The sequence below is a fragment of the Rhamphochromis sp. 'chilingali' genome, assembly GCF_963969265.1.
Source record: "Rhamphochromis sp. 'chilingali' genome assembly, chromosome: 6".
NCBI lineage: Eukaryota > Metazoa > Chordata > Actinopteri > Cichliformes > Cichlidae > Rhamphochromis > Rhamphochromis sp. 'chilingali'.
This window is the reverse complement of record NC_137933.1, coordinates 20,482,110-20,509,644: the sequence shown is the minus strand read 5'-3', so window position 1 is coordinate 20,509,644 and position 27,535 is coordinate 20,482,110. Positions and strand designations below refer to the sequence as shown.

The 27,535-nt window shown below is 40.1% G+C and overlaps 3 protein-coding genes across 3 annotated transcripts in view; 2 read left to right on the top strand and 1 right to left on the bottom strand.

Moving 5' to 3' along the window:
* strc1 (stereocilin 1) overlaps positions 1-8,207 on the top strand; it is a 38,939-nt gene extending 30,732 nt beyond the window's left edge. Inside the window, exon 29 of the mRNA XM_080884654.1 lies at positions 7,502-8,207. Coding sequence (XP_080740780.1) covers positions 7,502-7,596 — 95 coding nt within the window. The 3' untranslated portion in view covers positions 7,597-8,207. The remainder of the gene's footprint in view (positions 1-7,501) is intronic.
* A 1,587-nt stretch (positions 8,208-9,794) lies between these two features.
* Positions 9,795-14,674, top strand: eif3jb (eukaryotic translation initiation factor 3, subunit Jb). Its single transcript, XM_080884405.1, has 8 exons — positions 9,795-9,864; positions 10,012-10,100; positions 12,290-12,347; positions 12,441-12,538; positions 12,627-12,723; positions 13,230-13,400; positions 13,508-13,581; positions 13,767-14,674. The coding sequence occupies exons 1-8, from the start codon at positions 9,852-9,854 to the stop codon at positions 13,893-13,895; spliced, it is 729 nt and encodes a 242-aa protein (XP_080740531.1). The 5' UTR covers positions 9,795-9,851; the 3' UTR covers positions 13,896-14,674.
* Positions 14,232-21,489, bottom strand: cilp (cartilage intermediate layer protein, nucleotide pyrophosphohydrolase). Its single transcript, XM_080884404.1, has 9 exons — positions 21,353-21,489; positions 20,457-20,588; positions 19,429-19,482; positions 19,010-19,279; positions 18,686-18,868; positions 18,276-18,578; positions 18,049-18,157; positions 17,817-17,965; positions 14,232-17,717 (listed from the first exon to the last, which is right to left on the bottom strand). Exons 2-9 carry the CDS (start codon positions 20,518-20,520, stop codon positions 15,355-15,357), a joined length of 3,495 nt encoding a protein of 1,164 aa, XP_080740530.1. The 5' UTR covers positions 20,521-20,588; positions 21,353-21,489; the 3' UTR covers positions 14,232-15,354.
* Positions 21,490-27,535: the final 6,046 nt, after the last annotated feature.

Below are 27,535 nucleotides of genomic sequence, written 5' to 3'. Positions count from 1 at the left end.
GGTTTAAAGGGCACTGTCTTAAAGTTTTTCCAGTCCTATTTGAATAATAGGAGTTTTTCTGTTCACCTTGGTGAACTGTCATCTCCCAGAGCTCCTTTAACCTGTGGCGTACCTCAGGGGTCCATACTAGGCCCCCTGTTGTTTATTCTGTACTTGCTCCCTCTGGGCGATGTGCTCCGTAAACATAATGTGTCCTTCCACATCTTTGCCGATGATATTCAGATCTACCTCCCTCTGAGGTTGAACTGCAATGTTTCTTTGCAGCCGCTACTCTCCTGCTTGTCTGACATTAAGACTTGGATGACTCTTAACTTCTTACACCTTAATGAAAGCAAAACTGAAGTCATTGTGTTTGGGCTTCCTAAAGATCCCAACTTCTCTCTTGACTTTTTGGGACCCCTAACCTCCGATTGCACTTCTTCCATTAAGAGTCTTGGTGTTATTTTTGACAATGCTTTTAAACTTGATAAACAAATCAGCTCTGTAGTTAAGGGATCTTTTTATCATTTGCGGATTTTAGCCAAAGTCAAGTCTTACCTTTGCAGGAACGATCTAGAAAGAGTGGTCCATGCTTTTATTACTTCACGGCTAGACTACTGCAATTCCCTCTATGCTGGCCTAGATCGTTCCTGTCTACATCGCCTTCAACTGGTGCAGAACGCTGCCGCTCGCCTGTTGACCGGTTCAAAAAAAAGAGACCACATCACTCCGGTTCTCTGCTCTCTCCACTGGCTCCCAGTTGCCTTTAGGATTGATTTTAAAATCTTATTGCTGGCTTTTAAGGTTTTAAATGGCACTGCACCTTCTTACCTGTCAGAACTCCTTAGAACTTATCGCCCCAGGAGATCTTTGAGGTCAGCCGACCTGATGCTTTTAGATGTTCCCAGGTATAAATTAAAGACAAAGGGAGAGAGGGCGTTTGCTGTGGCTGCACCCAGACTGTGGAACAGTTTACCTCCTCACGTCAGACTCTTTTCATTGGCTTTTAGAAAGGTTTAATTTATTTGTTTTATATATTTTTATTTTATTTTTATCAGCGAGGTGTTATTACGAAATTGTGTTCTATTGTATTTTTATCTGTATTTACTGTACAGCACTTTGGTCAGCCTTGGTTGTTTTTAAATGTGCTCTATAAATAAACTTGACTTGACTTGACTTGACTTCCAGCTTCTGGGAGTAGATCCTTTTAGCTGCTTTGATCTCCTTGGTCAGTGTGTTCCTGGCTTGCTTGTACAGGACCCTGTCACCACTTCTGTAGGCGTCCTCCTTGGCCTTGCGAAGATGTTGGAGTTTAGGAGTGAACCATGGTTTATTGTTGTTGTATGTGCAAAAGGTCTTTGTTGGCACACACACGTCTTCACAGAAACTGATGTATGATGTCACAGTGTCCGTGAGCTCATCTAGGTTCTCAGATGCAGCTTCAAAAACAGTCCAATCAGTGGAGTCAAAACAGTCCTGCAGTTCCTGCTTTGCTGCGTTAGTCCACTTCTTCACAGTTTTGACTACAGGCTTGGCACGTTTGAGTTTTTGCCTATAAACTGGAATAAGATGGACCATGCAGTGATCAGAATGTCCCAAAGTTGCCCGGGGCACAGAGCGATAGGCATCTTTTAGAGTGGTGTAGCAGTGATCCAGTATGATGTTGTCCCTGGTGGGGCAGTCTATATGCTGTCTGTATTTAGGGAGTTCGTAGTTTAGGTTTGCTCTGTTAAAATCCCCAAGAATAATTGTAAAGGAATCCGGGAATTTCCTCTCCAGGGTAGTAATCTGGTCAGCCAGCTCGCACAGTGCGTTGTTCGCGTTGGCCTGTGGAGGGATGTAAACTCCGACCAGCATGAAGGAAGAAAACTCCCGCGGTGAATAAAAAGGTTTACAGTTGATGAGAAAACTTTCCAAGTGTGGGCTGCAGTGTTTCTGTAACACTGTGACATCAGTACACCAACCTTCATTAATGTAGAAGCAGACTCCACCACCCTTTGTTTTCCCTGAGAGCTCTGTTTCGCGGTCCGCCCGGTGAAGTTGGAAGCCCAGCAGATTTAAGACTCGCTCACTGAGCCAGGTTTCAGTGAAGCAGAGGGCAGCAGAGCGTGCAAAGTCCTTGTTAGTCCGGTTTAAGAGCAGTAATTCGTCGACTTTGTTTGGAAGAGAGCGGAGATTCGCGAGGTGAATGGAGGGGAGTGCCGTGCGGAATCCTCGCCGACATTCAAAAACAAAACAACAACAAATCAGCGACCAATATAGCCACCTTTCTTTGCAAGGACACTCAAAAGCCTGCCATCCATGGATTCTGTCAGTGTTTTGATCTGTTCACCATCAACATTGCGTGCAGCAGCAACCACAGCCTCCCAGACACTGTTCAGAGAGGTGTACTGTTTTCCCTCCTTGTAAATCTCACATTTGATGATGGACCACAGGTTCTCAATGGGGTTCAGATCAGGTGAACAAGGAGGCCATGTCATTAGTTTTTCTTCTTTTATACCCTTTCTTGCCAGCCACGCTGTGGAGTACTTGGACGCGTGTGATGGAGCATTGTCCTGCATGAAAATCATGTTTTTCTTGAAGGATGCAGACTTCTTCCTGTACCACTGCTTGAAGAAGGTGTCTTCCAGAAACTGGCAGTAGGACTGGGAGTTGAGCTTGACTCCATCCTCAACCCGAAAAGGCCCCACAAGCTCATCTTTAATGATACCAGCCCAAACCAGTACTCCACCTCCACCTTGCTGGCGTCTGAGTCAGACTGGAGCTATCTGCCCTTTACCAATCCAGCCACGGGCCCATCCATCTGGCCCATCAAGACTCACTCTCATTTCATCAGTCCATAAAACCTTAGAAAAATCAGTCTTGAGATATTTCTTGGCCCAGTCTTGACGTTTCAGCTTGTGTGTCTTGTTCAGTGGTGGTCGTCTTTCAGCCTTTCTTGCACTGAACATAAGTTCCCTGCAATTTCTGAAGAATATTACAGTAAATCTGGCTGAAACTTGGCCCAGACGTACAGCAGGTTTCCCGGAGGAGGGATGTGTTGAAAGTTGGACCTCAACTACTCAGGATGATTTTTAATGAATTTCTGAAATTTCCATAATTGTAGTGTATTGGCTGTATTGAATTGCATATAAATGTCCATTAATTTCTGAGTAATTTTACAGTGAATCTGGCTGAAACTTGGCACACAGGTACAGTAGGTGTCCCAGAGAAGGAATCTGTTGAAAGTTGGACATCAACTACTCAGGATGATTTTTAATGAATTTTTGAAAAATGACATAATTCTATTGTACTGACTGTATTAGATTGAATAAATGTCTCCATTAATTTCTGAGGAATTCTACAGTAAATCTGGATGAAACTTGGCACACAGGTACAGTAGGTGTCCTAGAGGAGGGATGTGTTGAAAGTTGGACATCAACTACTCAGGATGATTTTTAATGAATTTTTGAAAATTGACACAATTGTAGTGTATTGGCTGTATTAGATTGAATAAATGTTTCCATTAATTTCTGAGGAAATCTACAGTAAATCTGGATGAAACTTGGCACACAGGTACAGTAGGTGTCCCAGAGGAGGGATGTGTTGAAAGTTGGACATCAACTACTCAGGATGATTTTTAATGAATTTTTGAAAAATGACATAATTCTATTGTACTGACTGTATTAGATTGAATAAATGTTTCCATTAATTTCTGAGGAATTCTACAGTAAATCTGGATGAAACTTGGCACACAGGTACAGTAGGTGTCCTAGAGGAGGGATGTGTTGAAAGTTGGACATCAACTACTCAGGATGATTTTTAATGAATTTTTGAAAAATGACATAATTCTATTGTACTGACTGTATTAGATTGAATAAATGTTTCCATTAATTTCTGAGGAATTCTACAGTAAATCTGGATGAAACTTGGCACACAGGTACAGTAGGTGTCCCAGAGGGGGGATGTGTTGAAAGTTGGACATCAACTACTCAAGATGATTTTTAATGAATTTTTGAAAATTGACATAATTGTAGTGTATTGGCTGTATTGTATTGAATACAAGTACCCTTTAATTTCTGAGGAATTCTACAGTAAATCTGGCTGAAACCTGGCACACAGGTACAGTAGGTGTCCCAGAGAAGGAATCTGTTGAAAGTTGGACATTAACTACTCAGGATGATTTTTAATGAATTTTTGAAAATTGACACAATTGTAGTGCATTGGCTGTATTAGATTGAATAAATGTTTCCATTAATTTCTGAGGAAATCTACAGTAAATCTGGATGAAACCTGGCACACAGGTACAGTAGGTGTCCTAGAGGAGGGATGTGTTGAAAGTTGGACATCAACTACTCAGGATGATTTTTAATGAATTTTTGAAAAATGACATAATTCTATTGTACTGACTGTATTAGATTGAATAAATGTTTCCATTAATTTCTGAGGAATTCTACAGTAAATCTGGATGAAACTTGGCACACAGGTACAGTAGGTGTCCCAGAGGGGGGATGTGTTGAAAGTTGGACATCAACTACTCAGGATGATTTTTAATGAATTTTTGAAAATTGACATAATTATAGTGTATTGGCTGTATTGCATTGAATACAAGTACCCTTTAATTTCTGAGGAATTCTACAGTAAATCTGGCTGAAACCTGGCACACAGGTACAGTAGGTGTCCCAGAGAAGGAATCTGTTGAAAGTTGGACATCAACTACTCAGGATGATTTTTAATGAATTTTTGAAAATTGACACAATTGTAGTGCATTGGCTGTATTAGATTGAATAAATGTTTCCATTAATTTCTGAGGAATTCTACAGTAAATCTGGATGAAACTTGGCACACAGGTACAGTAGGTGTCCCAGAGGGGGGATGTGTTGAAAGTTGGACATCAACTACTCAGGATGATTTTTAATGAATTTTTGAAAATTGACACAATTGTAGTGCATTGGCTGTATTGCATTGAATACAAGTACCCTTTAATTTCTGAGGAATTCTACAGTAAATCTGGGTGAAACCTGGCACACAGGTACAGTAGGTGTCCCAGAGGGGGGATGTGTTGAAAGTTGGACCTCAACTACTCAGGATGATTTTTAATGAATTTCTGACATTTCCATAATTGTATTGACTGTATCGGGCTGCTACATTGTAATTTGTGCGCGCGCGGGTATAGTCTTTCAATCGGCACATAAAGCGAAAAGGCGCTACCGTAAAGACCGGTGTAAAAGCGCAAGGAAATTTATGCGGCGGATAGGAGGCGGCTGGCTTGACCGCGGCTCACAAATGACGGCTCACTTTACCGCGGTGGATGGTCTGGATATACCAAATATAACGTCTCACAACACTCCAGCTCACATGTTAGTCTGCTCCAAGCATTCCCACAAAGGTCAGAGTTTTGTAGTAGTTAATACGTCATTTTTCTTAACATAATTGGTGATATAGGTTACAAGCAAGTCTGGCGCTGAACAGAAATTGTTGCGCTATGCTCCTTTGTTTATTGTGTTTATTGTGCATAAATAGTGAATTGTCCTGACACAATATTGCGTTTCGCTTCTGTTATTACCATGGTACATTGACAAAAATATATACTTTTATTCACAGGATAAAACAGTTGTTTTGTATCACTAATTGTCCAGTGCGATTACAGCATACAATATTATTGTCACTGCTACATTTCTGTAATGCTACCAGAAATTATTTCCACTACTAATTAATTACCGTTGAGCTCAAAGGTTATGGTAATAAACGGTTAACGAATGTGTATCTATGAGACGATTTGTGAGACTGGTAAACTTACCTTTGTTCGTACGATGGTCTTTCGTTCTACACGGTGCATTTCAAGGTCCTGTACCCATCCGTCGGTAAACTGTACCTGGGCTTGTTGCAGTGACCTGAAGTTACTAAACTTCATGAGTGTATGCACTCACTCCAAGAACCGTATAATTATAAATATGAGCGTGGTGAAAGTTGGGCAGCACGCTAACGTCTTTTGTCCACTCTGTGTGCTCGTAAGGGTCTAACCCTTTCACTCCTTTGATTTTTTCCTCGTATCTTTTCTTTGTCCTTTCGTCGAGTCTGTCTTTGTACGGACCGGCATTGTTCTCCTTTTGTTTTTGTACATTCCTTTTTGTACGTCAAAGAAAAAACAAGAAGGCATTGGAACCGGAGAATGAACGTTTTGCGGTGCTGCAAATGCTTGGATTGTTTTGCCACGAGTTCCCGGCATGCAATGCGCGAAAATCACGTGATTGCTAAACAAGGGAGAGGGTGCATCCGGCCTCCTCGGCTGTAATTGGTCCAGCCCAGAGTCGATCATGACCAATTGGCCAATCCAACACCTTTCATCATATATACCCTTCCTAAAAAAATCCAAAAAATCGCCAGCGGCCCACCGGGCAAATGCCCGGTATGCCCGATGGCCAGTCCAGCTATGGTGCTCAATTGGATTGAGATCTAGTGTCTGTGGAGGGTTTCTTAGTGCAGTGAGCTCATTGTCATGCTCAAGAAACCAGTTTGAGATGATTTCAGCTTTGTGACATGGTGCATTACACTGTGGTCATAATGGGATGAACATGACACATCAACAACAATACTCAGGTAGGCGTGTGTTGTTAAAACAATGCTTAGCTGGTACTAACCTGCCCAAAGTGTGGTACGGAAATATATCTATCACACCACCAGCAGCCTGAACTTTGAACACAGTGAACCAACAATCGTTTTTGTGTTTCCATGCTTTTTAAGCCAAATTGTGACCCTCCAATCTGTTTGTCCAATTTTGGATGACCCAGTGTGAAATTTAGCCTCGGTTTTCTGTTCCTAGCTGACAAGAGTTGTTTTCTGCTCCTGTTGCCCATTTTTTCCACACACTTTGAGCCGCTTAGTACCATGTGAGCATCATTTAAACACCACAGTCTGACTGAGTACTGTTGCTCATTACATCCATCCCATTATGACCACAGTGTACAATCTTCTGATGGCAGTTTCCAGTAGGAGGAGTTCACCAGCTCTCAATCCAGTAGAACACCAGTGAGATGTGGTAAAACTGGAGAGTCGCGTTATGGATGTGCAGCTAACAAATCTGCATCAACTGTGTGATGCTATCACGTCAGTATAGACCAAAATCTGTGAGGAATTAAGAATTAAGGCAGTTCTGAAGGCAAAAGGGGACCAAACCAGTACTAGCAAGCTATACCTAATAAAGTGACCTGTGAGTGTATAAATTATTACTGTAATTTGACTCCCAAAATCAAGGCTGACAATAGCTGCTGTTGTTTGCTTGCTGGTTTCAGCACTTTGTTCTCATTGTACTTCTAGATGTTTCCAGTGTGCTTTCTTTTCTAACTGAGATTATGAACATTATGCCTTGCTGGATATGCTATGCATGGATACTCTAGGTGTGAAGAGAGTGCCTACAGTGATGTGATTGTCATTTTTCACTGTGATTATTTTTTTTGTTAATGATATTCTAAGTCAGATAATCTGCCTGAACTATATTTTTGCATAGCTCTACATTTGTAATGCTTTTGCTGAATTCCTGTAGGGAGGTCACTGGGGTTGGCGTTGAGCCACAGCCCCCTGTGTCTCTTATTGGGACTGCTGATGCTGCTGACCGTCCTGCTCTGCCCTGACACATGACCTCGTTCACCCCAGCCGAATCAGGAGACCCCCTCATCCACATGATGATTGTCTTTCTGCGCAATGCTGTATTTCTTTGAAATAAACAGCATTTAAAGCTTTCCGTACTCTTTTTACCAACACTGTAATTGATCTTGCATAACTATTACTTTACCATCAACATTTAGCACTGAAAGAACAAAGTTAACAGTTTGAGAGAGTAGGAGCTGTTTGTTTTAATCAGCAAGTCTATCTAATACCCACAGATCCTAGACTATTTATTTATTTTTGTACAAACCTATCTAAACACTGTCCCATATATATCCTTCTCAGGGATGCCATACCTAGAAATAATACTTAAAAATGATAAAGGTTAGAATATAATTGTTGTGCAGTTATTATGAGAGAAATCTGTTGTACAAAGTTATTTATTTTTGGGGAACTATAGGTTTATGTGAGTAATAGTGATAACACTTTCTATATATCTGTCTATTTTGAGTTATCTTGATTACAAAACAATACTTAGTAGGGCCTGATTGTATTAGTATTGATCAACTTTGATCTGTTGTTGCTGTGAGTTTTGTACTGTTGTGCACAATTGGTGGTGTGATTAAAATGAATCTAAATGATCAATAAACTGAACCAATCTACCTCTGATTGACTCTTTTTATTGCTTTATTGCTTGTTAACAGAGCTGAGTCTTACCCACAGTTCTGTTCACCATTCAAAAAGCATTTGACACTAGAGATGACAGATTACTAAAGATAAAACCGGAGATAACGGTATCAACGGGATGGCACATTGGTTAAATAGCTACCACATTGATAGATACCACTGTGTGCAAATAAATAATAACTCCGGTTTCATTGTGAGGTTCAACAAGGAGGGCTCTAAACTGTTTATACCGTAGAAAAAGTTTGGAATAGCTTCTGAATACAGTTGAAATTAGCAATAAATCAGATCAAAACAAAGCTTATCATATTTAGTAACAGACAAATAAGGAATGAAGTCAAAATCATGATCACTGATGATGAAACAGAAAGAGTGTATGAAACTAGATTTTTTGCAATAGGTAATTGGATATTATAGGTAATGGACCATTACGGCAAGGCTGGGATGGTCAGTTTGGTAAAGTAAATCCGTTGGGCATCTTTCTTTGCCTTTAGACAACAATTCTGATGGCAAAAGAGCCAAACGGGACAGGCCAAAAAAAAAAAAAAAAAAAAAAGAAAAGAAAGAAAGAGTGTATGAAACTAGATTTTTTGCAATAGGTAATTGGATATTAATCACATTTGCAAGGGTCGTATAAAGAATTCCTTTTCTTCTTTCAGTTGCTTCATTTAGGGGTCGTACATCACTCTTATTTTTAAAAATGGGTGCTAGTACAATTCTTCTCCATCCCCTAGGCATCCTCTCACACTCTAATCTGGTCCACTGCCCCCTCTCCTGGATGTCTCCTCCACAGTTATGTCATCTGGACCAACTGCCTTTTCACTCTTCATCCTATTTATAGTTTTCCTTGCTTCCTCTTTACTAATCCTCTGCACTTCCTCATTCACTGTCCTCCATCTATCCTCAACTTTCTCTCATTTTCGTCATTCATGAGCTCCTCAAAGTAGCCTTTCCACTTTCTCAGCAAACTTTATTCATTACTACATTTCCATCTCTATCTCAATCACCCTAACCTGCTGCACATCCTTTCCAGCTCAACCTTGCTCCTTCAAAAATATTATTTATTTTAATATATCACTGAGGAATTATTGATCACCATTTCCATTTCAATTCCCATCAATATCATACATCTGAGGCACTGCACTTTCTCCACAAGAATGATTAAAAACTATTTTTAATGTATATACTTTATTATACTCCCTTATGAGATTCAGTTAAAATTAAGGCTTATTATTAATTATTTTTCTTCGATTAAAATAATATGTAGTGTATCCAAATGTATCCAAAAGAGATTAAGAATAGGTTTTGACTCTTTATGTAAGAATTATGTAAAATGTACTTTTAACACATTTATTTTACAATGCTCGACTTAAAAATGTGTGGAACTTGGCTTCAGCTAGCTTGTAGCGTCTCATGTTTACAATTGAAATAAATAAAGGCGTGATGAGATTAGTTATATCGGGGTCGTTGTGCTGAAAGTGCTCCGTGGACATTAGATAAGGCCGGAGTGCCGCCCAGAAGGTGGGAGCTGTTTCTGAACGTGGCCAACGGGCTGCTGCACTGACTGTACAGCGAGCCTGTCAAACACAAGCAACACAGCCAACATGGCGGACTGGGGTGAGAAACTAAGTTGGGAAGGATGGCTATCTGTACAACATTTACTTGTCGCACTCGGTGTTTTAAGGGCCTAATACACCTCTCATTGTTAACTCCGGGTGTCAGATGTGGACTGACCTAACGACTCTCATGTTGTTGTTTTTACAGACGCTGACAACTTCGAGCCGGAGGAACCGATTAAAAAGGCGGCAGCGCTGGACAAATGGGAAGGCGAGGACGAAGATGAAGATGTTAAGGTACAATATCGTGACGAACACTCGGTACAGTCTGAGCCGCTTTTTAAAATCGGCCACCGGTTGTTTGCGAGCTGTTAGCTGACCGAGAAAGCGATAGGATGTAATGCCACGCTTCGTCGTGGTTTCTCGTCGCCTGTCAGTCCGAACCTCCGAACCCCTGTTAGCTTTATGCTAACTCATGTGGCTCCAACAGGCAGCCTCTGGAAACTCTAGCTCAGCTAACGGTATGCTGGTATTCGAGTTTCAGTCATTCAAACGTATTGTTAACAAACTGAATAATGGCGTGCCAGTTCATACTTATGGGTTTAATCAAATTTTGGACGTTAGTAGTGTTTTCTACTTCTCTTGGTGTCATGAATTTTGATAGCGGTGCTTGAAGCAAATCTCTCACCGGACGGGCCACTTGAGCTAGCTAGTCTGCTAGCTCTCGTGTATTGTTGCGTCTGTAAATAAGCTTTAATGTTGGGTAACCTCAGTATTGAGTGATTTGGTCATGTGTTCCTAATATACAGGTCCATCCCATTATTACACAGATTTAGTTACATTAAACGATTATTGGAGATTAGCATAATTATGTCTACTCTGGCAAACCCACAGCTTGAGTCACGTTGAGTATGAGGCGGCGTTAGCGTGCTAACCAACTTTAGCCCCATTCAGATGAAATCATCCATTGGGTTGATGACTCAACTCAGCCAAGAACTAGGCCTGGAACTTTCCGACTTTACAGAAGGCAGTAGGAAGCCGCTGTTCAGCTGATACCGTAATACAGGTGGCTGCTACGTGAAAGCTGGCACGTCTCTGTCCAGAAGCCTCAGATAATTGATCCTGTGGAAAGTGCTGGCAGAGGCCTCTTCAGTTCTCCCGTTTTCTGTCGCATATGGCGTCCAGACTGAAGAGCCTGGTGGTTTTATGTCCACTGTAGTACAAAATAGTCATTGTTTAGGAAGAAGGGTTAAGATTTTTGTGGAAATAAGACAATAGCACAAAGTTAATTTTTACTCAAGATAATTACATTTATTCCCAGGCGACTTTCATCCTGCTGCTGCTGTTGTTGTTGTTCATAACCTGCTGGAAATGCAACAGGCCGGTTGTCAAATGTTTATTGTGTAGTAATTCACAGTTTAAAGTATTGGATATTTCAGTTAGAAATTAGTGTCTTCTTGGATAGGATTACATTTATTTGTTGTGACACTTAAGGTGGATCTTAATATAAGACAGCAATCTACAGGATCACAACCCAAGTGATGTCTGAAGAGTCATCACCTATAAATTAATAATTTATAGGTGAACGGGCGGGGAAGAGGGATGGTGATAAGGGGCAAAAACCAACAAAACAAACAGACAAATGCATATATCAATCACCTGGATCACCTGTTGAGAAAGAAAAAAGAGAAAACAAGTAAAGAAAAAGAGAGCAATATAATAAACGACATCATCACAATGATCTATGTGAATATAACAGTAAATACTAAATATTATACATTATTGTGCAAGCACGTAAGATCGACAGCGCACAGTGTGCTTTGAGGTAGCAGCCAAAAAGGATAAAATTAATAAATTAACACTGATGTCATAACTCGTAACTCATTGTCATGAATTACAGAATCTTAAGCTTTAATGTTGTTATATTTTTTTGATTCTTAACCACTGTTTAATATATACAAGTTCTGCATTATCACACAGTATTAAGCACTCACTGTGTGCATGTGGTACTTTAAGTTGACTGTAGACTGTACTATTTTTATTCTTTATCCTGGTACTGTAACACAGTTATTACCCTTGTTGGATCAGTAACATTGATTGATCCAGCTTATATACATCTGCACCAGTGTAATCAGGACTAGAATAATTTGAACTAGAGGTAGAACAAAAGTTATTCATCTTCAGAAAATGAAGTGGCAGCTGTTGCATGTCGATAACTGATCATTTTAGTTTTAAAAAGTTTAGATTTTTTGTTATTTTAAAATAAAAATTCTGACTGATTGCAGCCTTTGAACTAACTTACATTCGTAAAGTTGTCTAACTCTGTAGGTGTTAAGATGTTGCTCAGAAAAAAATTGTTATTGTTTGTTTTTTTTGTTTTGTTTATTTTTGGTTATATTGTACATCTTTGGCTATATATTTACAACTTCTAGCATAGATATTAATAAAAAGGCAACAATTACACACATTACGTTCTGTGTTCACAGGACAACTGGGACGATGATGAAGAAGATGAAGAGAAAAAAACAGATGTGAAGAAACCAGGTTTGTACTCCAGTACCGCTTGCCTTTCACTAATGGATTATACTTGATTACTGAATGATTTTATGTTTCTTATGTCATTATTTTAATTTGCAGAACCAAAGGTTTCTGAAAAGAAAAAGCTTAGTGAAAAGATAAAAGAGAAAGAAAACCGGATGAAGAAGAAACAACAGGAGGCAGTGGAACAGCAAGAAGTAAGTCCCACTTTCTCATCTGTAAACCTTCTGACTCTATGCTCGTTTATCTCTAATAATATCTTAACTCTTACATTTTTATTTACAGGAAGACGAGCTCACTCCTGAAGAACAGCTGGCAGAAAAATTAAGAGTGAAGAAATTACAGGAAGACGCAGACTTGGAGCTAGCAAAAGATGCTTTTGGTAAGACCGGATCAGGTGTAGAAACTTTTTTTTTTATCAAGAATATGAGGTCTTCCACAAAATCAGGTTGTATAACTGATGCAATACATTTAGTTTGCAATACATTAGTCGCTGTTGCTTGTAGTTAACATTTAACTAAGACTTAAAAGGCTTAAATACTTGTTTGGGTTTTACATTTTACACAGATGTCCCAGTAATCCTGCTGTAGATGCCACATACTATACCTCACCTCCAAAGGAACAATGCACCATTCTATTATCTGTAAAATGTTTAGAGTGGACTCTAAAAGCTGAAGCTTTAAGTAAGATCTTTACACATGCTTTGGGAAAGCTGTGATTTGAGGAAAATATTTGTGTTTTGTGGTCCTGATGCTGTAGACTCTGTGTTTTTTAAACTGCCGCATGTCTAACAAAAGTATATACTACAGATATGGGATTTTTGAGACCTGATATTGTTCATCTTGTTGTGATTAATGTATGTAACGGTGACCTTTAAATATTTTTCAGGTGTTGGCAGCACTTCAAACAGTGTCACTGGAATTGATGCCATGTGTCCATCTTCCAAAGAAGACTTCACAGAGTTTGAAAAAATGCTAAAAGAAAAGATAACCCAGTTTGAAAAATCTGTGCATTATTCAAGTTTCTTGGAGTCATTGTTTCGGGAACTTTGTATTTCATGTAAGTCTTTTTTTCCTGCTTTTACTGAACATTTTTTATTACACTTGTCTTAAATTAAAAATGCACTGGGCTTGTCCAATAACTACTTATTTTTCTTCCTCTTACAGTGGAAGTAGATGACTTGAAGAAAATCAGTAATTCCCTGTCAGTCCTACTTAGTGAAAAACAGAAACAAGAAAAAGTAAGTGACTGCATGCTTGCATTTATTAAGTTAATTAAGTTTCTATTCAGCAGGGGGTGCTACTCACCCAATACTTACTCGATGTCCAATCATAAAAAGTAAACTCTGGCAAAAGTTTGTAGTTATATAGTCGTTTTCAAATATATATGTATTTAGTTTAAGTCGCTTTTATTTGCCTTCTACAGCAAAACAAAGGAAAAAAGAAGAAGAAGGGGGTCTTAGCTGGAGGTGGTTTGAAAGCACAGCTCAAAGATGACCTTGACTATGCAGCGTTTGATGGAGGCTACGCCCAAGACTATGAGGACTTCATGTGACACTGGCTTCATCACTACTGCCCTTTCCCCTTCTCCCGACTGTCAGAAATGCAGCTGTACCTTCTCATGCTGTCCAGTGCCATCCTGGAAAATCTGAACTGTGTCTTGCCCCCTTCATTTTGCTTCAGTGACCAGAGGGACTATACCAGGGAGCATCCAGTCTCGCCACTCACGGTTTTTTTTTTCTTCTTCTTCTTTTCTCCTTCCATGCAAATGGAATTGCCTTTTCTCTCTCATTCAGCCTCAACTCACAAACAAATCACGCGGAATCTGTTGCTCGACCCAGCTACAACGGAGAATACTACCATAACTGCTGTTATCTGAGTTTTGCAGGGCTTGTTTTTTTTTTGTTTTTTGTTTTTTGTTTCTTTTTAAATTAAATGTTGCTCCTGTCAAAATGTCAGATACAGTATTGCAGTTATAAGTCTAGTGACATAGAAACACATGGTTCTATGCAAATCCTTTAAACAGAATGTCATGTATATATTATAGGTCTCACTTACCTGTGGATGATTTTCTTACAGGCAAGTGTATATAGTATCTATAACTTCAGTTGCCAAATGCAGACAATTATTCAGTCCATTATTCATCTTTATTTCTGGAAAGGTTGCATTGTGGGAGACTGACGCAATATGAACGTAGTAGTTGTAAGCTTGCAGAGAGCACACAACATTCACTGTAAGATGAAAGGGATAGAGAAGTATAATAAATGTGACTTTAAAACCTCACAGCCATTCTCTTGATATCTCTGGAATATCCTTGAAAATATGGAGCAAACAGTACTTAGTTTTTTTTGTTTTTGTTTGTTTGTTTTGTTTTTTGTGCATGACAGAAAATTACTAATTGATTTCTACTAATGCAAAAAAAGTATGGATCAGGCAAGTGGATTAACTTGCTACAACTGGTCTCCTAATTGTTGCTTCTGCAGGCTTGTATCAAGTGTGATGAGGAGCGGGGGCTTATGGGCTTCACCCCACCATGTCTTCATATGGGCTACAGTTGGCTGAAAGGAGAGTTTTTCTCCTGTCTTTTTTTTCTTTTTTCTTTTTAAGCAGTTGACCAGTTTAAATGTTACATGGACAATTGGATACATACAATGTGGAAGATACAGCATCTGCAGTGTTTTATAAGCATCTAATTTAATAAATCACTGGTCAAAAAAAAAAAAATGTTTTTGTCCTTGTTTATAGTACAGTTGGAAAGATGATAATACTTGTGTAATAAATACTCTATTTACATTTTCAAGTAAATATTTGCCACAGTAATGTAAAGTGAGAGGAAGAAACATTACATATTCCTTGAGATGAAGATGCAAGAAATTAGCATAACAGTTTAGTTACTCTTCAAGTGGGGATGGGGGATATTTATGGATGTATAAACAAAAACATGTTAACACCATCTGGTTTCATTTTAGCAAGTCATCGTCTGGTCTTCATGATGTTCCTAGGTCTCCTCTTGTCTAGTTTCTGGCTTTTGTACGTTTTCCCTCAGGGTTTCTGGTGCTACGTCTACGACTGCTGCGTGGTGCGTTTGCCCTCTGCCGGCGCCGGTTCTGCCTGCTTTCCCCTCTCACGATGCTTGTTCCTACTGTCTGACCTTGAGAGCGCTGCATTGTTTGAAAGACGTTCTGGCGTGTAACCTCACGGTCTCCACAAATAAACGTTAGCGCTATGCCCTCATTGGTTTTCATGACCCGAGATGTGCCGTCAGAAGTACCGTCAAAGCAGCGGCCAAGTGCAATTTCTTTGGCTGTGCGGGGATCCTGGTCTGTCACCGTATAAATTCCGTAGTTATGGCCCAGAGGGTCAAGAGGCGCCAGCATGGTGAACTCATTGGTGTCATTGTTGACAGCTAGGGGCAGGTGGTTGACTAAATACTCCTGAAGCATTGAGTTGACATGATCTCTCTTGCAGCTTCCTTGTGGGATCACCTTCACCAGTGTACGATCTACACGTTCCTGATCGTACAGCATCCCACTGCACTTGAATTCCAGACACACTGCTGAAACAGATGTCTGGTCCATGTCGCGAATGCTGCGAGTGTCTCGAAGGCCGTACAACTGGCCTACGGTCTTGGGATGGGTACCGCCCATGTTGTGGGACCGCACATTGATCTCATGCGGGCTGTTGATTTTGACCTTGATGTAGCAGGCCCGGTATTCCATAGGCTTGGGCCACCAACTTAGGTAATCCTCCGTCCAGCTCATGGGGTCATCTTCATTAAAGGGCACTGTGTTGTAATCGTAGCGATCTCCTTCGACTCTTGAGAACCGGAAGTGTGCTGCACTAAATGGGGCCTCCTCACATTCTTTCAAGTTCTCAAATGGGTACACTGGTCCGTTACCTTCCTCGGCTGTGTTGGGGCTTGGTTTTGCTACATTGATGCTGAATGCTGTCTTCTTCACTCTGGGGTCCTCGTGGTCAGATCGCATGTAGTTTAGTTTACCAAGGTAAGGCTGAGGCACTCCAATGAGGTTGGGATTGAATTTGGGAGCAGACGGGACAGCCTCCAGTTCCTCTCCACCGAGGTTGGCCATGATATAGGCGGTATAGGCGTCAGCTTTCTGTTCATCGCAGAAAGCAGGAAGACAAGCTCCATTGGGACCAGTGACCACACTATCAAATCGGCCCCAGGCACGGGGATTGGTGGAGTAGCCAGCTTTGGGCTCCATATTTATGAGACTGATCACAACTCCTTCCACCTGCTCGCTGGGCATGAACCGTTCACTGCGGAAAGCCCGAACTTTCACATAACACCTACGGTTCTCTGGGACATCCAAGTTAAACAGTCGCCTTTCTCTGATCTCCATGTTACCAATCAAAAATGTTCTCTCCTCCCTTTTGCCTCTTTTCTTCTTCTCCACCTGCAGACTCCCCTCCTCCTCCCACAGACCAGTTTCAGGGTTCAGTGACCACAGCTTCATGGTGTTGAGGTGCTCTGACATCTGAACCTGAGTAGAGTCCAGTGAAACCTTTACTTCACCTGCATTCAGTGGCTCGTTGTTTTCTTCACCTCTAAAGTCAACTGAAAACATGCCATAGGTCCTCAGTGGCATGGTATCACCTTCATCTCCGATAAAATTTAGATCACTTTGAGCTGCGGCAGCTGTGGAGATGTCTCTGGGGTCGAGAAATGTTACACTAGCACTGACGTTACCCGTGAAGACTTCGCCATTTTCCTTGTAGAAGGAATAGGGAGGAATCTGGATTTGAACCATTGGCTCCTGGCTCTCTACCTCCCCAAGCTCAAGAGTATTGGTTTCTGTGGAGCTGATTGTCACAGGGGCTTTTTTTCTGAGAAGTTTTATCTCATGGTAAACAGCCCCACCTTTGGTGTTAAATGGAAGCACTTTTGTGGTGTTGACAAATTTCTGCATGTTGTCCATGAAGGTTAATACTAGCCTCTCTGTATCTTGGGGGATTTGGATAGAGAAGGTTCCTTTGTAGCCTGTACGACTAATTCTGACTCCATTCATAAAAATATGACCAAACCGCATTGGTTCTCCATTGTCTGCAGCAATGGCCCTACCATGCACAATGGCCTTAGTGTCCACACATTTCTGGCAGCCACACTTGGTCACCACCATGGTGGGCAGTTGGTAGCCCTGACATGTTAGCTGTCTTTCCTCCATTTTTGCCACACCGCAGCAATAAGCCACTTTGTCTTTGCACCTGATACCATTGTCGAGCTGTTCAGCACATCTACTTGGGGGACACTTGCCCACATCGTAGTAGAATGAGTTGGTACTGTTTTGGAAGCAGTCGTGTGGAAGGCGGATGAGGTGGGATTCAGGTTTAGGGTTGCATGAATGCTCATCTCTGCCTGTGTTTAGATGAAGAAATTAAAATGATTTAGTTTGCGTATACTAAAATTCTCACTTCTGTGTATTCAGCACGTGTTTTCACTTAATTAATACTGCACCTAAGATCCTGAGAGTAGCTGTTTTAGTCTTAATGGCTCCAGTTGGACCACTTGCTCTGCAGTAGTATTCTCCAGACTGCTCTGGATGCAGATCTCTTATGACCAAGGTGCTTTCTGACTCCTTCTCCATGAGAGTGTTATTGTGAAACCTGTTGGTTGACAAAACAAATGAAATAATTCAATAGGAGTTCAACATGTCTACTATCTAAAATTCCAATATAATTAGTCCTACCATTGGTATGCATCCGGCTGTGGCGTTCCTGCAACTTTGCAGCAGAAGGCAGCACTTTGTCCTGCCCTCCTGACCTTGCTTTCAGGATTGCTCAACACATGAAGTTTCTCTAAAAAACAGAAATAAAATATTACCTCTACATGTTAAACAGATTGTACTTTAGTAAATATGCAGGTCAGAATTATTCTTTCATATTTGGATCCACAAGTAATTCTATAGACATCTACCGGCTCTTTTTAGCTGGACGCTGAGGACAGAGGTACGCTCACTGCTCTTGGGCACAACAACATCAAGGGGGGCATGGCCCTTGAGCCTGACAGTCAGGGTTGTGTTGCCATCAGGGCAGATATTGGGTATGCGGAAATGTCCATTGTGGTCTGTAAGGGTAAGGAATTTGCCAGAGCGAAGGATGGCGGCCCCTTTGGCGACGAGACCACCAGCGCTGCGTACAGAACCCAACATTGTGTGTTCTTCACACATGCATTCACAGTCAGAGTTTGCTTGCCCCATCACACACTGCAGGGAACAAGCTAAGGAGTAACATAAAAACAAGAAAAAGTTTATTAGTAACAAATTTGTAATTGCATATATGTGCTATGTTATTATCTGTGTAGCCTAATTAAGCCTTTTTTTTCACCTGTCTTTGGGCACTCAGGTCCATTACATGCTTTCCCATCTAATTTTGGCCCACTGCACAGCAGCGAGTCAGATTGACAATTTCGATGGCGAAGTTGCACCCCCACTTGGCCACAGAGGGCAGGACATGGGCTCCAGTCTGACCATGGTCCCCAGGTTCCCTGAATGTTAATACTGTTATGTGCTGGGGGAAAGAAAAAAAAAATAAAAGTACTCTGAAAAGTAATTTTACTTAGATTATGAAAAAAAAAATTTAACAAACAAAAAAAAATAGATCTTTTTTACTGCACAGAGGCAAACAGAAAAAAAATGTTCATGGCCAAACCTTTTGGACATAGGAAACGGACTGCATAGTTGGAGCAGTTGAGCTGGGGACCTTGCTCTTCATTCAGGCACCAGAAGCCCACAGTCGGGTCTGCATGGACCGTCTCCCCAGTTTCACGCGCTGGGATCCATTCAGTGGTTCTGGCTTCGATTGCCTTTGGAGTTTCGCATACACGGGTACGGTAATAGAAACGAATGGCATCCAGCTGTTCATAATCTCCACGGCCTCCAGGATGATCAACATTGAACCATGTCGACCACTGATAGTTATCTATGTGCAAAGAGAGTGCGGAAATAAATATGGTCCTAATAGCACCTCATTGTTACAGTGTTCAACATATCTCATAAAACTTAAGACGATAGAAAGAACACTTTATATCAGTCAGAAAATTTATTGGATTTTTAAGAAACAAAAGTTACCTTCTGTTTGGTAGACAGCAGAACTAGACTCTTTGCCACTTTGTCTCCATGATCCTGCAAAGGACATATCACAAACATTTGATTAGCTCATGTCACGTTTGTCATGGCGATGTAATGTTCCATATTGACAGAAGATGGCGCTAAACATATTTGAAAAACTTGAGCTTTTATGCATTAAATCTAGCTTTACAGACATAGAGTTACATCTATGTCAGTTTTTGAGAGCAGGGCTCAGTAGTGTCAATTTGCCTTTATACATGTAATGTTTCATTTCCACTTAAGTGGAAAACTGAAGTTTAAGTTAAAACTTAATTATTAACTGAATTAAAATGTATTTAAAAAATTTAAAACTTTATTAAACAGCCCATAAGAATGGGAAAGAAAGATTATTTAAGTGAGTTTGAGTGTGGATGTTGGTGCCAGAGTAAGAGACCATGCAGTGATTTTTACTGCGGAATCAGTTTTGCGTTTAGTACAGTGCCTGTTGAAATACTAAACATCACAGACATTTGAGCAGTGGTTTTGGCCAGAGATTTCTCCACATTCTGTCAATGTTCTTACAGACTCCAGATGAAACACCCAAATTCTTTGTAATTTTATGTTGAGAAACGTTATTCTGAACATGCAGTCTTTCACAGAGTTGTCAAGCCTTCCGGCCCCCCATCTTTAGTTGTGAAAGACTCTGCCTCTAGTTTTTTTTTAGTACCCAATCACTGACCAGTTGCAGTTTAAACTACACACCACATGTTTTTAGCATTACTGAACTTGGCAGTCACGTCCTTTTATCAAACATTTCGCTTTCATCAATGTTTCTTTGTTTTTTCCCCGCACAAAACTTTGAAAAACGTTTACGATTTGATACATTGTCATCAATCATGCTAATCAAATGGTTTGCAAATCACTGCACTCTATACTCTTTACACGGCATTACGATGCGCGAATGCGTGTCCGCTGTGATGCTTTGTAACTTTTCTTTAATCATCTTTTTACTCAAATGATGACAAAAGGAGCTTTTATGAGAGACCCACCTTGAGCTGTAACAACAGTGGCTGCAGTGATTCCCAAGAAAATGAACAGACACCTCAGCGACATTTTCACACTCTTCTGCCACGTTCGACACTTGAACTTTCACCCCTGGTATGTGTGCTTCTCACAAGGAACTTCAGTGGAGAAAAAAGTGTTTCATGTTAGCAGCGTTTGATAAAACCATCCAAATTTTAAAATATGTATTGACACTCAAACTGACTTATTGCATTAGCTGCCAAAAGTAATAAAATAATAGTTCATGTTTAGATTGAAAATTTGTCCTTAAGTATATTCACCATTATACATTTGATCTTTTTAGCTTTTGGGATGAAACCCCCCCCCAAACATGGCTGGACAGAGCCCCCCTTCCCCCTCAGATTACACATCTGTGTTAGTCATCAGTATTTGTCAGGGGAACACTCAAACATTTGTGCATCCACTGTTGAAACACTGGCCTCACCGTCCAAATCTCCACACAGAAGGTTCAGATTAGCACACTTTAAAAATTGTACACTGCAGACTAATTTGTCACCTTTGCTTGTAAGATGAAAGAACAGAGAAAGTGTTAATGAAACAACACGTTAGTTAGGCTTGAGATGGATGGGTTGAAGGAAATGAAGAAAAAAAGACTAATAGTAAAACTCGTATCAGCAAGACTAACCCGGAATAAGGCTACAGGTAAGACACCTGATTCCAGTCACAAATGGCACTAGTTAAATTCCAAGCTCTGGAATTTGAATAAACCCTCCACTTTCTGTAACATAATCAACCAACATCGGCCATAAGTACAGCTGCTCACTTTGATGTAGTGTTGCCACATCTCTGTGCAGTCTCAGCAGTTAGTAACAGACTTGTGACACATGAATTTGTGTAGCCCAGTAAACTGATTTTTACTTACCTTTCTCTGTTCTGAGCTTAGTTTTTGTTTCTCTCTTAGAATGTCCTTCTTTTCTCTCCCGTTATACTTCTGTTTCACATTTCTTTCCTCCTCTTCAGTTCTTCCCTCCTCTGGTTCAACACACTCCTTCATGTCTCCTTTATACCTCTTCCCTCTTTGCCTCAGCCAACACCCCCTCCCCTCCCTCTGTGGCAGCGTGCCACAGTATCTTTGCACTAATATCTTTATAATTCATCACATTTCTTATAAAAGCCATGACGCACAACAGCTATTATATAGTCTTACATATATAAGATGGGAAATTCAGAGGTTCTGACCAACACATGCTGGTGTTAATAAAATCGATCCCCGTGCCCAAGATCAGTGCTGTCAGGGTCAATCTGGGCATTTGTCCCCTGCTCTGCTCTCAGTCTGCATGCTTCCTTCTTAAGCTGGAAGAGCTGGGGATTCAGATATTCCACATCAACTTTATAATCTTGTGATAGGCACAAGAAATAAAAAAAAAGCATTTGTAGCAATTAGAAATTCAGATTTTGACCATTCGAAGAAGACAAAATCTTCAGTTATACTTTTTTCTTTCTTTTTACTCTCAGATGTGAAGCAGATTTGAGCGAATTAATTGTTTGCATGTGCATTTATCTCCATTTTGGTCAGTCACAGGAGCTCGTTCAGTGAGAGACTGAGATTACCGAAAAGCACCACTGAACGACACAGGAAATCATTCCTGCCTGTGGCCATCTCCCTGTACAACGCATCCACTTAACACACTGTTTGCTGCTACAACTACACATGTTTCTTTTCCAAATATTTATTTATAAGTGACTTATGTATGTATGTATGTATATATATGTATATATTGTACTATTCTTAGTTAGCATATTGTCTGTCTTGTCTTAATGTTGGTTTAAAATGGAGCACTGTAACAAAAAATAATTTCCCCCAGGGATCAATAAAGTATTCTGATTCTGATTTTGTTGTGTAATCAGTGAGCAACCTCTGTGCAGTGCCCCTGGACCAGCTGCTAGATCAAGGACACAGTGAGAGGAGAATTATGCCCGAAAGTTTTTGGTGGCAGAGGAAACCAAATGAAACCTAAACAGGTGCTGTCAAATGCAGGCTTGGATTACTTGTCTGTATGGATTGCGTACTACTAACTGAAGATTTGGTTATTTTGTACAAGATGATAATAATAACATTTAGAAATGCACATTTTTTAAAAAACGTCTTATGACTCAGCAACCAAACAGCTGCTTATAGACACACGTACCCAGGAAGCAGCAACATTTTACCATTCATTTATTTCCTGACCTAGTGAAAGTACAGTCTGGGGGCCCGATTTTGGTCTCTACAAAGTCCTGAGGGACAAGTCTAGCTCTTTAACTGCTAAATGCTCCACTATGTTCACCAGATAGCTGCTACCTTTGTCTGGTGTTTGGTATTTAGAGCTTTTCCAGACAAAAGAGAAAACAGCTGCAGGTTGAAACAACAAAAAAGCTCTGCAGAGATGAGCTAGAGATAATGCTGAATTGTTATCTCCAGCTCATCTCTGCTGCGTAAATCTATGTTATTAAAAACATAGATTTACGCAAGTGTTTTTTTTCCCCTCAGTGATGTTAAACCAGACAAAGAGGCACAGAGTCACAGAGCGAGCTAGAGGAGCAAAGTCTGTCATGTCTGTTACAAATCCTGTAAAATTGTCAGTATCTGTTGTTTTTCCACAGAACATTTATTAGCTGACGTCTTTTTGTCAATTACAAGGCAAAGAACAACCTGCAGCGGAAGAATTTAACCGGGTTCTGCACCACAGGCCTCAGGCCAGGTAAAAGGACAAATGCCAGTGGCAAAGTTTGGTCAACTGCTTATTACATAAAACACATACAGTCGCATGTCTGTGAGCACAGGGTTCTCCGGAGGTGAAAAACCCAACACAATCAGGTTCAACAACCTTGAAGCTTCATGTTTAGTTTCCACCAATTACTGACTTTCCTTTGCAGAGGTGCTTTGGTTTGGGGAGAGAAAATAAGCGTCAGTGTGGTCAAGTTTGGAGGCAGATAAAGGGCCAAAGCAATGCTCTGCCTTTGTTTACGTGTAGAAAAGGCACTCATGGAAAAATAGCGTATTCATCGACACGGTCGAGTGAGCGTGAAAATCTGAAATTGATGTAACGAGGCTGTATTTGCAATACTTTTCACTAAAACAAATTTATACTCTGGTTAAGCGTAATAAATATCAATCACATATTCGCCAGAAACTTAGACACCAGCCACCACTTTCACTAAAGAGGTTTTTAGTGAAGACAACTTTATGGCACTTTATGACAAATGAACTTTGTGTCTTTATAAATGAAAGGACAGAAGAGGCGAGTAATGACTTCATGGGAGGAAAAGTGACTGAATAAGCAAACACACAAAGTCAGGTTTCCAGGCAACAGAAACATCTTGTTGGGCAGAGTTTGTGGAATTACATCAAATGAGACAGGTTGTTTTTATGAAGTGAGGATGAGGCTGATCCTCATCACACTTTATTCAAGCTGCACTGTGCCAAGGCAGACGGTTGTTTACCATCAGGATGGCATTAACTCAGCCTCTGGCAAGATCTCCCATCAACAGGCCATTAAATATCTGTTACAGTTTACATTTAGCAAACAAATGGAAATTTGTTTTATCCGCCAGTCGTTTTAGTAATTATTTAAAGTCATGTGAAAATGAAAGTTTGTGCAATACTGTGAGAAAAACCTTTTGTTAGGAATTAAGAGAGTATGTAGCAGCTGCTACCCAAATGCACTTTCATCAGCAAGTCTGAGCACCTCTACAAAAGCAAAAGTTTTAGTGGTTGGTCTGGAGGATTCAGCTGTGGGTTACCACAAAGGCACACTCTTCCCAGGATCAGCATCCCAGAAAAATCACCCCCAGGTCAGACTGTGCAATGTTCAGAGAAACTGCAAAGAAAGCCAGGAGCTACATCTCAGACTCTACACTGAAGCTAAAACACACTCTTAAAAAAGTTTTGCTGTGAGAAAGCCTCTTAAAAAAGCAACATGGTAGGACAGCATGTGTTTGCAAAGTTGGATCTGAAGAACCCACAAGACTTCTGGAACCACATGTTTAGGGATAACAAAACATTACAGCACATCAGCACAATCACCTCATCGCCTCATCAAGCATGGTGATGGAGGGGAGATGATTTGGGTTCGTTTTGCAACCACAGGACACGGGCACCTTGTAGTCATTGAGTCCACTGTGGACTCCTCCGTATATCAGAGTATTCTAGAGTCAAATATAAGGTCATCTGTCCAAAAAATAAACCAAACTGGGGTTACGTAACAGGACAAGGATCACAAGTAAAGCAAGCATCAAATCTATAACAGTGGTATAGAAAAGTCATACGGAAAACTATTATCTCAAGTTAATGCTGCTAAATTTGATTCTATAAGCTACTGAATCACAGGCTGTACTTGACTGTGACAACTTTCTTTTTCACATGACTGAAAAAACTGCACTTTTATTCTGTGATCATCATTGGTTTAATTTTGGTCTTTTATTGGTGACTCATCGTTTGTCTTTGGTCTGTGATGGAAAACAGATTGAAGCACTTTACTTAACTATATCCATTTCATATATAAGTATATATATGAAATCCATTTCATATATAAGTATATATATGAAATGGATACCTTCACATCAGACAACTATAGTCACTGGATACATTTTAAATTGCATTTTTACACATAAGATAAATAAATCCCAAATGGTAAGCAGTCAAAGCATTTGACATTTGATACCAGAGGTATTAGTGTAGCAGTGGATACTACAGCAGCATAAATTCCTGCATTGTTTGTGGTTAATAGACTGTTTTAGCCCCCGTGGGATACATGCCAATCATCCAAATGGTGGGAGGCGGGTTGCATTCTTTCCTGATAATAAATATGTAGGTTCTTACTGGCAGCTCTACACCATTGTTATACAACCTTAGAACATCCTGAACTGACACACCATCAATTACAGGACTGAAGTCTCAGGAGATAGGGTTGTAAAGCCAGAAATATAGAGAGAACAACACTAAACTCCTTCCTCTACAGTCAAAATACGTGATCGCAACAAATTTGCGCTGCAACTGGAGCTATAGAACCCCAAAGCGCTCACAGGTCAGATAAGTTTCAGTTTAAAGTCTTCAATTTAGATGCTGATTCACCTGCAAAATTTAAGTGTAAAATTTAACATTACTAACAATTTGATGATCAGGCATCATCAGGACATGAAAATAATATTAATATGTATATATATTATTATAATTCCTACTGCACTTTATGTACATATAAAAAGGAAAACCTTGGTGTTATTTACTGAATATATTAACCATCTGAACATTTGGCTTTTAAAAAAATTGATTATTTATTATTATTATTATTACCAGTCTGCCCCTGTCCCTTTTTTATTGTTTTCTAATGCATCTCTAATTCCTCCTGTCTCCTGTGCTGCTGTAACAAGCGAATTTCCCCAGTGTTGGGTTAAATAAAGTTTATGTCTGGAAAATTCCACTAGTGGTGGAAAATAACCAGGTGAAGTAAAATGTAGCATTTGTATAGGAAGAGGTAAATGCAATTATTATCAAAGTGAAGCCCACACTGATGCATCAATTACAGATCAATAAAATAGTTTATATCGTTCTACACAATGCACAGATTTTCCTATTGTTTCCTTCTTCAGCCACACTCTAATTTATTCACTAAAGAATTGGTTAAATTTCAGAAGCAAGATAAGATAAAAAATAATCTAGGTGATGTGATTGGTTAATAATGGCACAGCATTAACATCCACACATCATTTTGAATCCTTGACCTGTGATGGAATATAAAGACTGAAGACCTTCCTTCTCCATCAACGCTGAAACTTTAGTTACTCTGGGCTTTAAACCTGGTGCTATATTCAGTAAATGATGAATGAAGGCATCAGTTATTTTAATCTAATCCCAAAACACAAAACCATCTTTTGTGAGAAACCCCTAAATCATTCTATCAGGAATTATTGGTTTTCATCAGAGATGTAGTTTTTGTGCTCTCTGATGATGCTGAGCTTTCTCCAAAGTCAAATGTATCTTCTAAAGGTTTTAAAATCTTGATTTTCTTGAGTTTCAACCACTTTTTCCCCCAGAAGGAAGTAGAGTGGGCTCTCTCTCCCTCTGTGTGATGCCGGGCCCCTAATGACAGAAGCAGAAGCTGCTCTGCATATTTTCACTGGTAGAGTCATTAAAGGGACCAGTAGCCACCCCCTCCCCCCAGTGCTCTCTGCTTAACCTCTGTTTCCTTGCTGTCCTGTCTGCTTTCGTAACGTACAGTCTGTCTACAAGACATACAAGTCTCTTCTGTTTCAGTACACTAAATTACTCACCGCTCTGCGGATTAAAGGAAAGTCCTGAAACAATACTCACATGCCTGTTTGCCCTTGGAATACAGTTATTCACACAGAATGCACAGATCTTGCTTTACGAAAGTTAAACAACACTTTGCATGGTGATTGTGGAGTTTGTCTCTCATCTCTTGCAGAGCAGCTGCAAACAGAATTCGGACAGAAGGTGCAACTACAGCACACGGTAGGGTTACAGGATACATGAAGACTATATTGTAAGATAAGAATGGGAGGAAATATGGTGGAAAACTGACTTGTTTAGATTATCGCATAATCTGGCAATTATCTCTTAATTAAAATGATATAATTTACAGTGTGTGTGCCATCAAACACATTCTTTGGCTCAAAAAACAGTCCAAAAGTGAGAGATAAACTGTGGCAGCTAAAGAAACTGAAGTGAGCAAGCGACAGAAATGATGTGTGATTTTATTGCTGTTTATAGAAATACAATCATATTACATCATCACAGAAGACTTTGTGTTTTCTTAAGCCATAATGACACGTGAACTCTAGTTTTATTGTTTCAAGCTGCAGCTTCTTTATCTGTAAGACACAACAGATGCATTAATACATCTGGAAATACTGCTGCCTGAGCAGAATGTGCAGCTTCCATGCATTTACCTATTAACTGCATTATTCTCACACTGGTTCAACTGGACAACACACAGATATTCTACTAGTGATCTTGGAAGTTAAAGACCGTTTTATGTCCGCATTTGTTTTCTCACACGTACCTCTGTGACAACAGCTCTGGTGTGTCATCTTCCTTTAATGATTG

Excerpts from the sequence above, each read along its gene's own strand:
- cilp (XM_080884404.1), bottom strand. The coding sequence starts at position 20,520 with ATGTCGCTGAGGTGTCTGTTCATTTTCTTGGGAATCACTGCAGCCACT. Across the intron at positions 18,579-18,685 it reads ACCTGAGTGCCCAAAGACAG|CTTGTTCCCTGCAGTGTGTG; the intron begins GTGAAAAAAAAG and ends GTTACTCCTTAG. Across the intron at positions 17,718-17,816 it reads AGCTACTCTCAGGATCTTAG|GCAGAGATGAGCATTCATGC; the intron begins GTGCAGTATTAA and ends ATCTAAACACAG.
- eif3jb (XM_080884405.1), top strand. Across the intron at positions 10,101-12,289 it reads ACGAAGATGAAGATGTTAAG|GACAACTGGGACGATGATGA; the intron begins GTACAATATCGT and ends CTGTGTTCACAG. Across the intron at positions 12,348-12,440 it reads AACAGATGTGAAGAAACCAG|AACCAAAGGTTTCTGAAAAG; the intron begins GTTTGTACTCCA and ends TTTAATTTGCAG.